At 40.6% G+C, this 12,353-nt stretch overlaps 2 protein-coding genes across 4 annotated transcripts; both read left to right on the top strand.

Annotated features, from left to right (window-relative positions):
- The first annotated feature begins 259 nt into the window (after positions 1–259).
- On the top strand, positions 260–7,979 carry LOC147337506 (uncharacterized). The gene is made up of 5 exons (XM_086308872.1): positions 260–497; positions 1,188–1,216; positions 1,645–5,980; positions 6,989–7,669; positions 7,972–7,979. Exons 3-5 carry the CDS (start codon positions 2,458–2,460, stop codon positions 7,977–7,979), a joined length of 4,212 nt encoding a protein of 1,403 aa, XP_086164998.1. The 5' UTR covers positions 260–497; positions 1,188–1,216; positions 1,645–2,457.
- A 266-nt stretch (positions 7,980–8,245) lies between these two features.
- On the top strand, positions 8,246–11,968 carry LOC147337505 (ATP-dependent DNA helicase PIF1-like). Of its 3 annotated transcripts, XR_015130940.1 has the most exons (4): positions 8,246–9,528; positions 11,188–11,304; positions 11,421–11,524; positions 11,627–11,968. XR_015130940.1 is itself a non-coding variant. In XM_086305365.1 (2 exons), the coding sequence occupies exons 1-2, from the start codon at positions 8,266–8,268 to the stop codon at positions 11,191–11,193; spliced, it is 1,269 nt and encodes a 422-aa protein (XP_086161491.1). In that variant the 5' UTR covers positions 8,246–8,265; the 3' UTR covers positions 11,194–11,354. The 3 variants fall into 3 exon arrangements, 2 of the variants coding, with proteins under 2 accessions (XP_086161491.1, XP_086161478.1); XM_086305365.1 differs by lacking the exons at positions 11,421–11,524; positions 11,627–11,968 and having other exon boundaries at positions 11,188–11,354; XM_086305352.1 differs by lacking the exons at positions 11,188–11,304; positions 11,421–11,524; positions 11,627–11,968 and adding an exon at positions 9,612–10,707.
- Positions 11,969–12,353: the final 385 nt, after the last annotated feature.

Raw genomic sequence — 12,353 nt, 5'->3', positions numbered from 1 at the left:
CAGGTTTTTCAGATCTGGAGTCAGTTGATGACTTTAAAATAATCTTTTCTGACTGGATAATTAAAGCTCACAGCATCTACCTGTCTGTAGTGGATTTTCCCACATCTTAAATAATCTAATCTCATTTAATGTCTCTGTTTTTAGTCTGTATAGTTTATCTCCCCACGAATACACTCAAAGTAGTCTTAAAATAAAACCCATAAAACAGTTCAAGATGACATACTTTTTATTTGCTCGTTTAATGCCAGTTGCCCTCTTTCTCTGTGCGTCACTCATTCGCTTATACTCGGGCAAAAAGTACCCATTTGTATACTAGTCTAGTGTATTTTTCCCTCTCTCTCTATGTCTCACACACACAGACCAACACACAGTCATGTATATGCTCATTAATGCTGTTCAACCTGATGATCAAATTTCCAAGCACCACCTGAACGCCTCATCTGTTTTTAACCCATCACTGGACCAACTGTCGTCATTCCGCTTTGCTCTCTGCTGTGGTAAGTATAGTACACTCAGTACTGCAGTGTTTTATTTTTATGATGGTAAAAATACATTTGACATTTAAACTCAGATATCAAGTCCAACAGAGTTCAAAAGAGTTCAAAGAATAAAGAAGAAAAAAAAAAGAATAACCTTTACTATCATTTATACAGGTTTATGATGTTTTGCTGTTAGCAGCAGTGCTAACGCTAGCTTCAATGCTAATGCTAACGCCAGCTATAGTGCTAACACTAGCCTTAGCGGTTGTTAACTGACAAAAAGAATATTCCTGTGATATTTATTGGCAGTCAGTGAGACAAAAGTAACAAATGAGCTTCATTATTGCCATTGTGGCTCAGTTTTAACACTAAGAATGCTAACGCTAGCTGCGATGCTAACGCTAGCTGCGATGCTAACGCTAGCTGCAGTGCTAACATTAACTGAAGTGCTAATGCTAGCTGGAATGCTAGCGCTATCAGCAATGCTAAGGCTAATAACAGTCTAACAGTAGCCTTACATAAGTGGCAATACTTCAGGTAATTAGTTTGAATTATAAAATGGTTGCTGTGTCTTTTAGTGTGCTGTATAACCTGTATAACCTGCTAATTATAAGTTCAGTGTATCATGGTGTGTGGGCTTTGTATTTCTGTTAGTCTGATAACACTGTACAGACAACTAACATATTATTTCTGCTCTTACACTTTCAGGAACTTGACTGACATCTGTGCTTTGCCTGGTAGGTGTGCACATACTGTAAGAGAAGTAGACCAAAATAAAAAAAATAATCGGAATAATATAAACTGTAAAGTGTGGGTTCAAAGTTTTTGCTAGACCTTTTAAACACAATTTTATAACAAATACACACAAGTACAGCTTAACAATTGGGCTAAAATATTTTTTTTCGTACATTTTTGTAGTCACACTACATGTGATTAGTTAATGATTCACTCAATCATATTTGTATTTAAAAATATTATTGCTGAATTTAATTAAATATTCTTTTAAAAAGTGCCCAATTATGCAACTTTTTGCACATGGCAGCCGACAACAGTTTAGCTTGAATATTTGTTTTGTCCTTTTTCAGTAGTCACAATTAGTTCATACAATTGCCATGTGATATTATTTTAATAAAATTATTATATTTTTCTTGTTTTTTGTTCACAGTGTGAAGAAGAAGAAGAAGAAGAAGAAGAAGGACCAGATCTCCAGTCTTCTCTCTTACATCCCAACCCCCCAACCCCTCTATCCTCTGTCCTGCTCCACCTATTGTCTCTGCCTTCTTTCCATCTGTATTTCACCCTGTGGTTTGTGAGAAATTTTGCCAAACCAAGAATCTTATTGCGGTTTGATTTCAAAGCCGTGTCTCTCCTGCTCTGTCTGTTCTCTCTGCTAAATTTTCTCTCTACCTGTTTTTCACTCTTGGCTTGCTGCTGAAAAACGCCAAGCCAATAAAGCAATAAAGAGTGCATATTTTGCCTCAACCTATGAACAAACTGAACAAACAAAGAAAACTCTGCGGTTTGATTTAAAGCCGTGTCTCTCCTGCTCTGCCTGTTCTCTCTGCTAAATTTTCTCTCTACCTCTTTTTCACTCTTGGCTTGCTGCTGAAAAACGCCAAGCCATTAAAGCAATAAGGAGTGCATATATTGCCTCTACCTGAGAACGAACTGAACAAAGAAAACTCTAATTCACGGTGTGATTGTGATTTCCCAACCGTGTCTCTCCTGCTCTGCCTGTTCTCTCTTCTAAATTTTCTCTCTACCTGTTTTTCACTTTGCGCTTGCTGCTAAGTTGTGCCAAGCCAATAAAGAGAGTGCATAATATTCTCTTGACTGAAGAACAAACTGTCAAACGAAAGACAACTGTTTCAGACAAATAAAAACTGAAATATAAAGACAAAGAGAACATCTCCTGCTGTGTGCCACTCTTATTTTATAAACATATTTTCTAAAGACTAAGAGAAACACTTGTGTAAAAATGCCAAGGAAGCAGAAAAAGTCACAAGCTGCAAAACAACGCTGGAAGAAGTTCCATGAGTTTCACAGTGTGCCAACATGTGAACAAGCTGAGTGTGATTTTCCTCAGAGCTCTGCAGAAGACAGTGTGTCTGCAAAGACCAATGCTGATGGTGTCAAACAGGCAGGTCAACATGTTCCTGCACATGTACAACAGGTATCTTATGCTGATGCTGTAAAGAGTGGACTGCAGCATAAAGTTAATGAACAACATGAGGTGTCAAGTGCCCCACAGGTGGGTTATGCTGATTTTTTGAAAAGAGGCTGTCACAATGATGTGGCAGGACAATCTCATGCAGAAAGAGAGAACCTTGAAAATCAGCCATCTGTTACACAGGTCTGTGCATCTCACAGCCAGGCACATCCTAAATATGGAGACTCCAGAAACAAGCAGTGCACATGTAACTCACTCACATTTCTTGCATTCCTTCATGAGAATGAAAACATGACTACAGCTGACCTTAATCTGGTCTTGGATAAAGGTGATGTGATGTACAAAGAGGCCAAGAAAAGATTTCCTAAAAATATTCATTTGGCAACCGATGAGCTGCCAGACAAAGTTGATGCTCGCAGGTCTATGTATGATGTCGACATGACACAGCCTTCCCGGTATGGGACATTTGAAGAACCTCCAGAGGAGGCAGTAGATACCTTTCTCAGCTTAGAAGCAGGACTGAGCTGCCTGTTGTCAGATGTGCAGTATGCCTTATTGATTATGAGTGGATTGTGTATCGCAGTGTTCAGATCCACATCGGGCAAATATGGTTTCTTTGATCCACACTCCAGAACAGCCAGTGGTCTTCCTCTACTACTACAGTCACGTAATCGTGGTACAGCAGTGATGCTGAAATTCACACTCCTCAGTGACATGATTAAGAGGATCCAAGATTCTTATGAAATGATGGAGATATCACCTTCTTGTAACTATGAACTGAAGCCTGTGCAGTTCTACAGTATGAGCACAGTCAACCTGAGTGATACTATCACAGACACAGTCTGCAGACCAACAGCTGCCACTGCTGTGGCACCTACTCACTCTGATACAACTGTTGATGAAGCAAACTCCTCTTCTCCAAGGAGAAACACAACCACTGATCTGACTGAGAACATCTTTTTTCAAATGTCCATTTGTACGCCACTGGTGGAACAAAAAGAAGACCATATGACTCAGTTCACATCATATGAAGATCAGAATGAACCTCCTAATATACCAACTGAAGAACTATGCAGTGAATTAAATTTCTTTCCATCGAATGATGCTTTTTCATGTCAATCAAATGCTGCAATAAAAAATGTTGCTGCCTGTGATGTTTCTGATATAGTTTTACAAAAACTGAAAAAAGTTAATAAACAACAAAGGCAAAAAATGAAAAGAAGATTAATGGCATCAGAGAAACCCAGAAATCAGAGAAAAGAAAACCAAAAAAGGAAAGAACGACAAAAGTACGCTTCAAATAAAGATTACAAAGAAAAGAAAAAATCTTGCACAAGCGAGGCATATAAAAACAATCCTGAAGTCAGACAGAAAAAACAACAGTATATGAAAAGACGTTATTGTGAGAATGATGAATTCAGACAGAAAAAAAACCAATATGTTAAAAGACGTTTTTCTGAGAATGCTACAGTTAGAAAGAAACAACAACAATATATTAAAAGACGCTACTGTGAGAACGATGAATTCAGAAAGAAACAACAACAATATATTAAAAGACGCTACTGTGACAATGCTGAATTTAGACAAAAACAAAAAAACTATATCACTAAAAGGTATCAAGAAAACCCTGAATTCAGAGAGAGACAGAGATCTCGAGTGACTCAGCGTTATGCACGTGATGACGCATTCAGAGTAAGACACAGACAACTAATGAAACAACTAATGCGAGACAGGTATCAAAGTAATCTTGCCTTCAGGATTATGCACAATATGAGATGTGCAATGAAAATAAAAAGGAAATACAGATGGGTGAACAGACAAACCCAAGAGAGTGACAACAGTGTGATTAACGAGGCCATATCTGTGTTCAAATCACAAATCAAAGTTGGACCATCATACCCATGTACTGTATGCTTCAAGGCTTCATTTCCAAACCAAGTACGACCCTGCACAAGGTCAAATTATGTCAAAAACCCACATGTGGTTGCAACATGTTTGACAGGAAAGTTTGTTCATGTTTGTGATGAAAACTGCAGAAATGAGCAGTGCAATGTTCCCGATGAGAGAAAGAGAGAGTGGATTTGTCACACCTGCCACGATCATCTTAAAAATGGATTCATGCCAGCACTTGCTGTTGCCAATACACTAGAGCTTGCTGATATTCCACCTGAACTGTCTGATCTCAACATACTGGAGAGACATCTCATAGCCAAGTGCATACCATTTGCCAAGATCATTCCTCTTCCCAAAGGCAGACAAAGAGCAATTAGAGGAAATGTGGTCTGTGTCCCATCCGAGGTACAGGAAACTGTTGAAGCATTGCCTCGATTGAGAATTAATTCTCAGATCATGAGAGTGAAACTGAAGAGACGCTTGTCTTACAAAGGTCATCAGCTGTTTCAGACTGTAAGCTGGTCTAAACTTGTGCAAGCACTGCATAAACTCAAGCAGATTCATCCACAGTATAAGGATGTGAGCATCAGAGATGATGCTGAGCTGTGTGATCCAACACTTCCTGATGAAGATGATGATGATGATGATGATGAAAACATGAATGAGGACGATTATGATGAGGCTGATTTAATGGAAATTGACAGCTGTGAGAAAAATGCACTGAGTGAAGCACAAAATAAAAATGAACAGGACATTGACACGTTACCCTGTGATGGTGAACAATCGCATGAACAGATGAGAGATGATTCAGAGCAAGCAGATGGACTGACTAATGGTGGTTTTGCACTCGAGTCCTGTTTACAGCCCCCTGATGTGGCTGAGGAGATATTATGTTTCAGTGAAGGAATCTACTCTGTTGCTCCTGCAGAGAGAAACAATCCAATAAGTTTTTTCAAAACACCTAAACTGGAGGCCATGGCCTTCCCTGTGCAGTTTCCTACAGGCCAAAACACACTTGATGAAAGAAGGCTGATCAAAGTATCCCCCAGTGGGTATTTCAAATCAAGACTTTTCTGCATTGATGATCGTTTTGCCAAAGACACAAACTATTTGTTCTTTGCACAGTTTGTGACTGAAATACACTTGGCTACTTCCAGCATGACGATACAGTTAAGAAAGGCAAAGCCTCTGACCAGAGATGGGAGAAAAATAACCTCAGGCATGTTACAAGATAAACATGAGGTGGAGAAACTGGTGCGAAATAAAGACGCAGTGAGATTCATGCAGCCTCTGAGAGGAACCCCAGCCTATTGGGAGAAAACAACAAGAGATCTTTTTGCCATGATCAGACAGTTGGGAACTCCCACGTTCTTTTGCACATTTTCAGCTGCTGAAATGCGCTGGCCTGAAGTGATCGAGGCAATAACAAGGCAGCAAGGTGAACAAGTGAATTTTGAAGGACTTGACTGGTCAGCAAAGTGTGACATCCTGAGAAGCAATCCTGTCACAACAATGCGCATGTTTGACAAGAGAGTTGAAGCATTATTCAGAGATTTACTCTTATCTCCCGCAGAGCCACTTGGCAAAGTCATTGACTACTTTTACAGAGTTGAGTTTCAGCACAGAGGAAGCCCACACATACACTGTCTCCTGTGGGTAGAAGGTGCTCCTGTGTTTGAGGAGGATGATGAGCAAACTGTTCTTGATTTTATAAACAAATACATCACAGCTCAGCTGCCTGATCCACATAAACAACCTGAACTGTACAAGAAAGTAACAGAAGTGCAAAAACATAGTAAGAACCACACAAAGACGTGCTTTAGGAGTTTAAGCTCCGGGTGCCGTTTTGGTTTTCCCAAACCACCCTGCAATGAGACAATGATCACAAGACCCAGTGAGGATGATGCACTGGAAGTAGAAACAGCAAAGAACAAGCTCAGACCACTGAACCAGCTGCTGAATGAACCTGAAACTGCTTCCATGAGTTTAGAGCAGCTCTTGGCAAGATGCAACTTGACACATGCAGAATATCAGAGATACCTGAATAAAATGAACATGAGGAGTACGATCATACTAAAGCGTGATCCAAAAGACTCTTGGATAAATGGCTATAATCCACATTTGCTTGAAGCCTGGAACAGTAATATCGACATAAGCTTTGTTTTAGATGCTTTTGGTGCTGCAAATTATTTAATGAAATATATATCAAAAAAAGAGGGCGGGCTATCTGAGTACCTGAAAACTGTCATTGAGAACTCCCATAAGGACAGTGTAAATGAGTGCGATGAAATGAGAGCCGTCATGCAGGCATATTCAAAGAAGCGAGAGATCAGTGCACAAGAATGTGTTGCTCGTGCATGTGGTCTTCACATGAAGCAATGTTCACGTGCTGTAATATTCATACCAACTGATGATAATCCTGTGAAAATGAGTCGTCCCCTGTCAGTTCTGGACAACACAACACCTGAGTCTTCCAATGTTTGGATGACATCTTTGAATGACAAATACAAAGCCAGACCTGAAACACCAGAGTATGAGGAGATGTGCATGGCAGACTTTGCTGCTACTTGCAGGATTGTCTATGGCCAACAGAAAAAAGGTAAAGATGTTTTGCCCCTTCTCAATGAGATGGGGTTTGTGCAAAGGCGCAAAAACAATAAGCCTGCTATCATCAGATTTCACCGCTGCTCACAAGAAAAACATCCAGAGCAATATTACGGAAGACTGCTTAAACTGTACCTTCCTCATCGTTCAGACCACGAACTGAAAACACCATCGTTGCCAACCTATCAGGCTTTCTATGGTGCTGGCTGTGTACAGCTACCAGGTACTGACCATCTTGAGTACGTGCAACACATTGTCAAAAGAAACAGAGAAAAATATGAGAAAAACAGTGAGGAGATCGAGAGCGCTGTTGAGGAATATGAGCAGAACAGAGGTGTGACTGACGAATGGTGTAATCTGGCACCTGAATCAGATCTCGTAAGGTTGCCACTTGTCGAACAAGAAAGAGAGCGAGACAATGAAAATGAACAGGAAGATGTGCCCGACTACAGCCGTCAGGCTGATGCTTCAACAGAAGTCAGAGCCATCAGGGAACCCCCTGCTATTGATCCCACATTGTTACGTCAGATGTTTCAGAATCTGAACAAGAAGCAAGCCTGCATATTTTATGCAGTTAGAGACTGGTGCATTAAAAGAGTCTGTGCTCTAAATCCAGAGCAGTTTTTCTTTTATATTAATGGTGGTGCTGGAACAGGAAAATCACATCTTATCAAATGCATCTACTCAGAAGCATCTAAGATACTGAGCAAAGTGCCCAGATATGCAGACGACGTTGACATATCAAAACCCACTGTCCTGTTAACTGCTTTCACTGGGACTGCAGCTTTTAACATTTCTGGAACAACACTGCATTCTCTTCTCAAGCTGCCTAGAAGCTTAAAACCTCCCATTCAGGGACTTGGCAATCAGCTGGATGAAGTCAGATCAGAACTTTTGAATGCTGAAATAATCGTCATTGACGAAGTGTCTATGGTGTCAAGACATCTGTTTGCATATGTAGATGCAAGACTCAAACAGATCAAAGGGACTCGGAGACCCTTTGGAGGCATGTCAGTCCTTGCTGTCGGAGACTTCTATCAGCTACCCCCAGTGCGACAGTCTAAACCTCTCTGTGTGCACGACCCGTCCGAGATCGACCTGTGGCGGGAGCATTTTCAGATGATCACTCTGACTGAGATTATGCGTCAGAAAGATGATGTTGTCTTTGCAGAGATGCTGAACAGAATTCGTGTGAAAGGAAAGTTGGATGAGCTTTGCGAAGCAGATAGAAATTTGTTGTCACAGGCCATAACTGAACCAGCCCATTGTCCAACTGATGCGTTGCACATTTTTGCAACTAATAAAGAAGTGGATGCACACAACTCTGCAACACTGGCTCTGCTCCACACTCATATCATTGACATCCATGCAGATGATTATAGAAAAGATCCTAGAACTGGCAGAATGGCACTTCAAGACAGACCATTGAAAGGAGGTAAAAACGAGTTACCAGACACACTGAAAGTTGCAGAAGGAGCTCGTGTCATGCTCACCAGAAACATTGACATACAAAATGGTTTGGTTAATGGAGCTTTTGGAATACTACTTAGAGTAGTTCACTCTGAAAACGACCAACACATCATCAAGCTTGGACTTAAAATGGATAATGAGACATCTGGAAAGAATAACCGCACACCAGCAGACGACATGGTGTACATTGAGAGAGCAGAGGAGAATCTGAAGCAGAAAGGAGTGGTACGAAGACAGTTCCCAGTGAAGCTGGCCTTTGCATGTACAATACATAAGGTACAGGGTATGACAACTACATCAGCTGTTGTCTCTCTTAAGAGCATTTTTGAGCCCGGCATGGCCTACGTAGCTGTCAGTAGAGTGACGTCTCTCAGTGGACTGTATCTTCTTGATATGGAGGAGAAAAAAATATTCACCAACCCAGAAATCACTGCAGCGCTTGAGAACATGAGACAAGCCAACCTTGATGACATGATGCCTCTTCTACACGTGAGGCAAACACTGAGCAGGTCAGAGGTTTTCACCATTGTTCATCATAATACAGAGGGACTGCCAGCTCACATTAATGACATCAAAAGTCACCATGAATTGTGTCTAGCAGATGTTTTGTGCCTAACAGAAACACACCTGCGGGGCTCTTTTGTCGCAGAGAGTCTCCACTTGGAAAATTACAATTTGTTCAAACGCAACAGACACCTGTCCTACACAAACTTTCCCCAGATGGCAAACAGAAGTGGTGGTGGAGTTGCTGTTTATGTGAAAAGTGACATTCAAGTGCATGAAAAACAGTACATCCATAATGTAACTGACCTTGAATTTCTGGCTTTAAAGGTTGAAGCACCAGTCAGTGCTCTGATTGCAGTTGTATACAGACCTCCAGACTACACTCTGAGGCCATTCCTGAAAAACCTGGTAAGCCTATTAGACTCATTGGAGATCATGGACTGTCATCCCATCATAGTTTGTGGTGATTTTAATGAGAATGTTTTATCCAGTGCAAACAAACCAATCCTGGAGCTGTTTGAGTCTAGGGGATACGCACAGGTCATCACTGCCCCTACCACAGAGAAGAACACACTGCTTGACCTAATTTTCATTTCTCAGTCAGATCGATGTCTCCATTCTGGAGTCATGAAGACCTACCATAGTTACCATGACCCAGTATACTGTGTATTGTCCTGTGATGATTCATGATCTAGATCTTTGAATACAGTAAGTAATATCTATATTTTTGAATGACTTAAGAAAGTAGAGCGATGCTTGAACTCCAGAAAGAAGTCCAGACGCTTTTCTTTGCAAGCTCCTTTGACTACGATGACCTGGATGACTGAGAACCTTCACAGACATAAAGTAGAGCGATATTTAAAAGTTGACGCCCTGCATTGCAGTATAATGTTTGAATTGTTTACATAAAATACAATTACATGAATTAAGTAATGATATCAGTAAAAGATGACAATTTTATTTATTACAGAAAATCTAAAATTCACTAACAGTAACCTATAAATGTCAGAAAAATCAAATATAGCAGTTTAAAATGAATAGTGTAGGCATATCCTCTCTGCAGCCAGGCTTCAACATCCTGCCAGGCTGCCCCAGTCTCACTGTGGCTGGGAGGGAGGGAGGGTGGACCAGAGGATTGCCTACACAACACATAAATGTTCAACAGCTTCTTCATTGTTTCTGAGAGAACAATAATGACTAAAGGTTGCTATTTAAAAAAACAAACAAACAAACAAACAAACCTAATTACAGCAATAATGACAGTTAAGCCACTTTATGTGTGCCTCTATTTTGAAATACTATTTACAAAAATGTTATTATTTTGGTTCGTTATAAACTTTAAACTTTTTCAAAAGTATACGATTATATTTTTGGACCAATTTTACTATGAAACATAAATTTTTATGAGCTTTTATCATGTTTCTGGCCAGTGCAATCATCAGGGTGGGTCTGGGTTGATAACTGCACATTTCTGGCCAGAAATGTTTCAGCAGTGTTACATATGTAGTGCATATGTTACACTTGCTTTCTGTTACCAGCTGATACCCTACATTTGTATAGACATTGGATGGTGTGAGGTTGGGGAGTTGAGTGGGAGGGGGGGGGAGGGGAGGGTACGGTGGGAGTTGAGGGGGGGGGGTTTCCTTTCCTGTTAGGTTTCCTTTTTTTTTCTTTTCTTTTTTTTTAAGCAAGACACAGTCCTCCTGTGTCTTCTCCAAGCTTCACATGTAAAATCCAACAATGTGAAGCACATAGCAGCCAGAAACTGTAATGCCACAGATCAGAGAAACTTCATCATCACCATCTTCATCGCCATACGATCAGAGCGTGAGACTTCACATCTGGAGCACAGGAGAGATTCTGTGATAAGTCCTCCTTCTAGCTTGTCCCACAAGCAGTCGGTGAGATTTACTCACAACAAAAAGGGTTAATGACATAATTTCCATGAAAACATGTATTCATTCTTTGTGAAGTGTTTAAATTGTGTTTTCACTTGACCTTAGGAGTGTTAGAGTGTATTGTAATGTCTGTACTCAGGTGTTTCCCTCTGTGATCCATCCCCTTCAGAGCTGAGACACTCAGGACTGAACAGACGGCACAGTTTCTGTGACTGAGCCTCCAAAACACCTTCTTTGAAACCACTCATGATAGAAGGGCTTCATATTTGCAGCAGCACTACTACAGGTATTCAGTTTATTACAGGATGTGTTTGTTTCTTAGGACCAGCTCTGAGTGCACACTACCTAACATATACACCTTTCTGTTTATTACAAACCAACTACTCTGGATCATATGGCCAGTTGGCAGGAATGTTGCTGCAGGAAAACATCCCTGGAGATCACCATCATTGTCAGACTGACTGTGCCTCCTCTGTGCAGTGTCAAGATCCTCCCTAAATGAGTGTGTAAGTTAACATTTTCATTATTTTATTCCCTTTGACAAGACAAGTATCACTGATATTTACATTTACAACTACATATTCCTGTTTTCTGCTCTTCTTTTAAAGTCCTCAGCTATCCTGCTTCTGTGCTGCTTGCCACACATCAAACACTGGCCGGATGACAGGGAGGATCCACTCTGAAGTCACTGGACATGATGAGGATCATATGGGACTTCATAGTTTCACAGAAACATTGTGCTCTGTGATTACAGGTTTTAAATGGACATAATGACTGCCTCTCTCTGATCAACAGGCTAAAGGATTGTTGTCATTGTTAGTGCTCTGTACAATGTATGCTTATTTAGTATTTCATCACAGAGCAAACCTTTTTTTCTTTAACATATTTTTATTTTTTTATTTGTGGGGATAGGTTAATTGATTAATCCAAATTGTCACTAGGTGTGAATGTGCGAGTGAATCTGAGTGTGAATGGTTGTCTGTCCCTGTGTGTTGGCCCTGTGACAGACTGGCGACCTGTCCAGGGTGTACCCCGCCTTTCGCCCTATGACAGCTGGGATAGGCTCCAGCGCCCCCCGCGACCCTGGAAAGGATAAGCGGAAGCGAATGGATGGATGGATGGATATTTTTATTTTGTTCTAATGTTGAATTAACTGTGGGGATTTTTTTTAAGTGGGCACTCTGGATGTCATATGACCAGAAATGTGGTAACTGGAATTCAACAGTATGGAAGAAAAAATCTGCTAAGAACAAAACACACACAAAACCCCCCAAGAAAATTCAAATTCATTCCATGTAATCCAATCTAAAACATTTTAAACTGCTGAACAGCAAC

This window comes from Aulonocara sp. 'chitande type north' Nkhata Bay, linkage group LG2, assembly GCF_057382095.1.
Source record: "Aulonocara sp. 'chitande type north' Nkhata Bay isolate Kocher_YH1m ecotype deep benthic linkage group LG2, A_spYH_male_GT1.1, whole genome shotgun sequence".
Taxonomy (NCBI): Eukaryota; Metazoa; Chordata; class Actinopteri; order Cichliformes; family Cichlidae; genus Aulonocara; species Aulonocara sp. 'chitande type north' Nkhata Bay.
The sequence above is the reverse complement of the archived record's forward strand: the minus strand, read 5'-3'. Positions and strand labels throughout refer to the sequence as shown.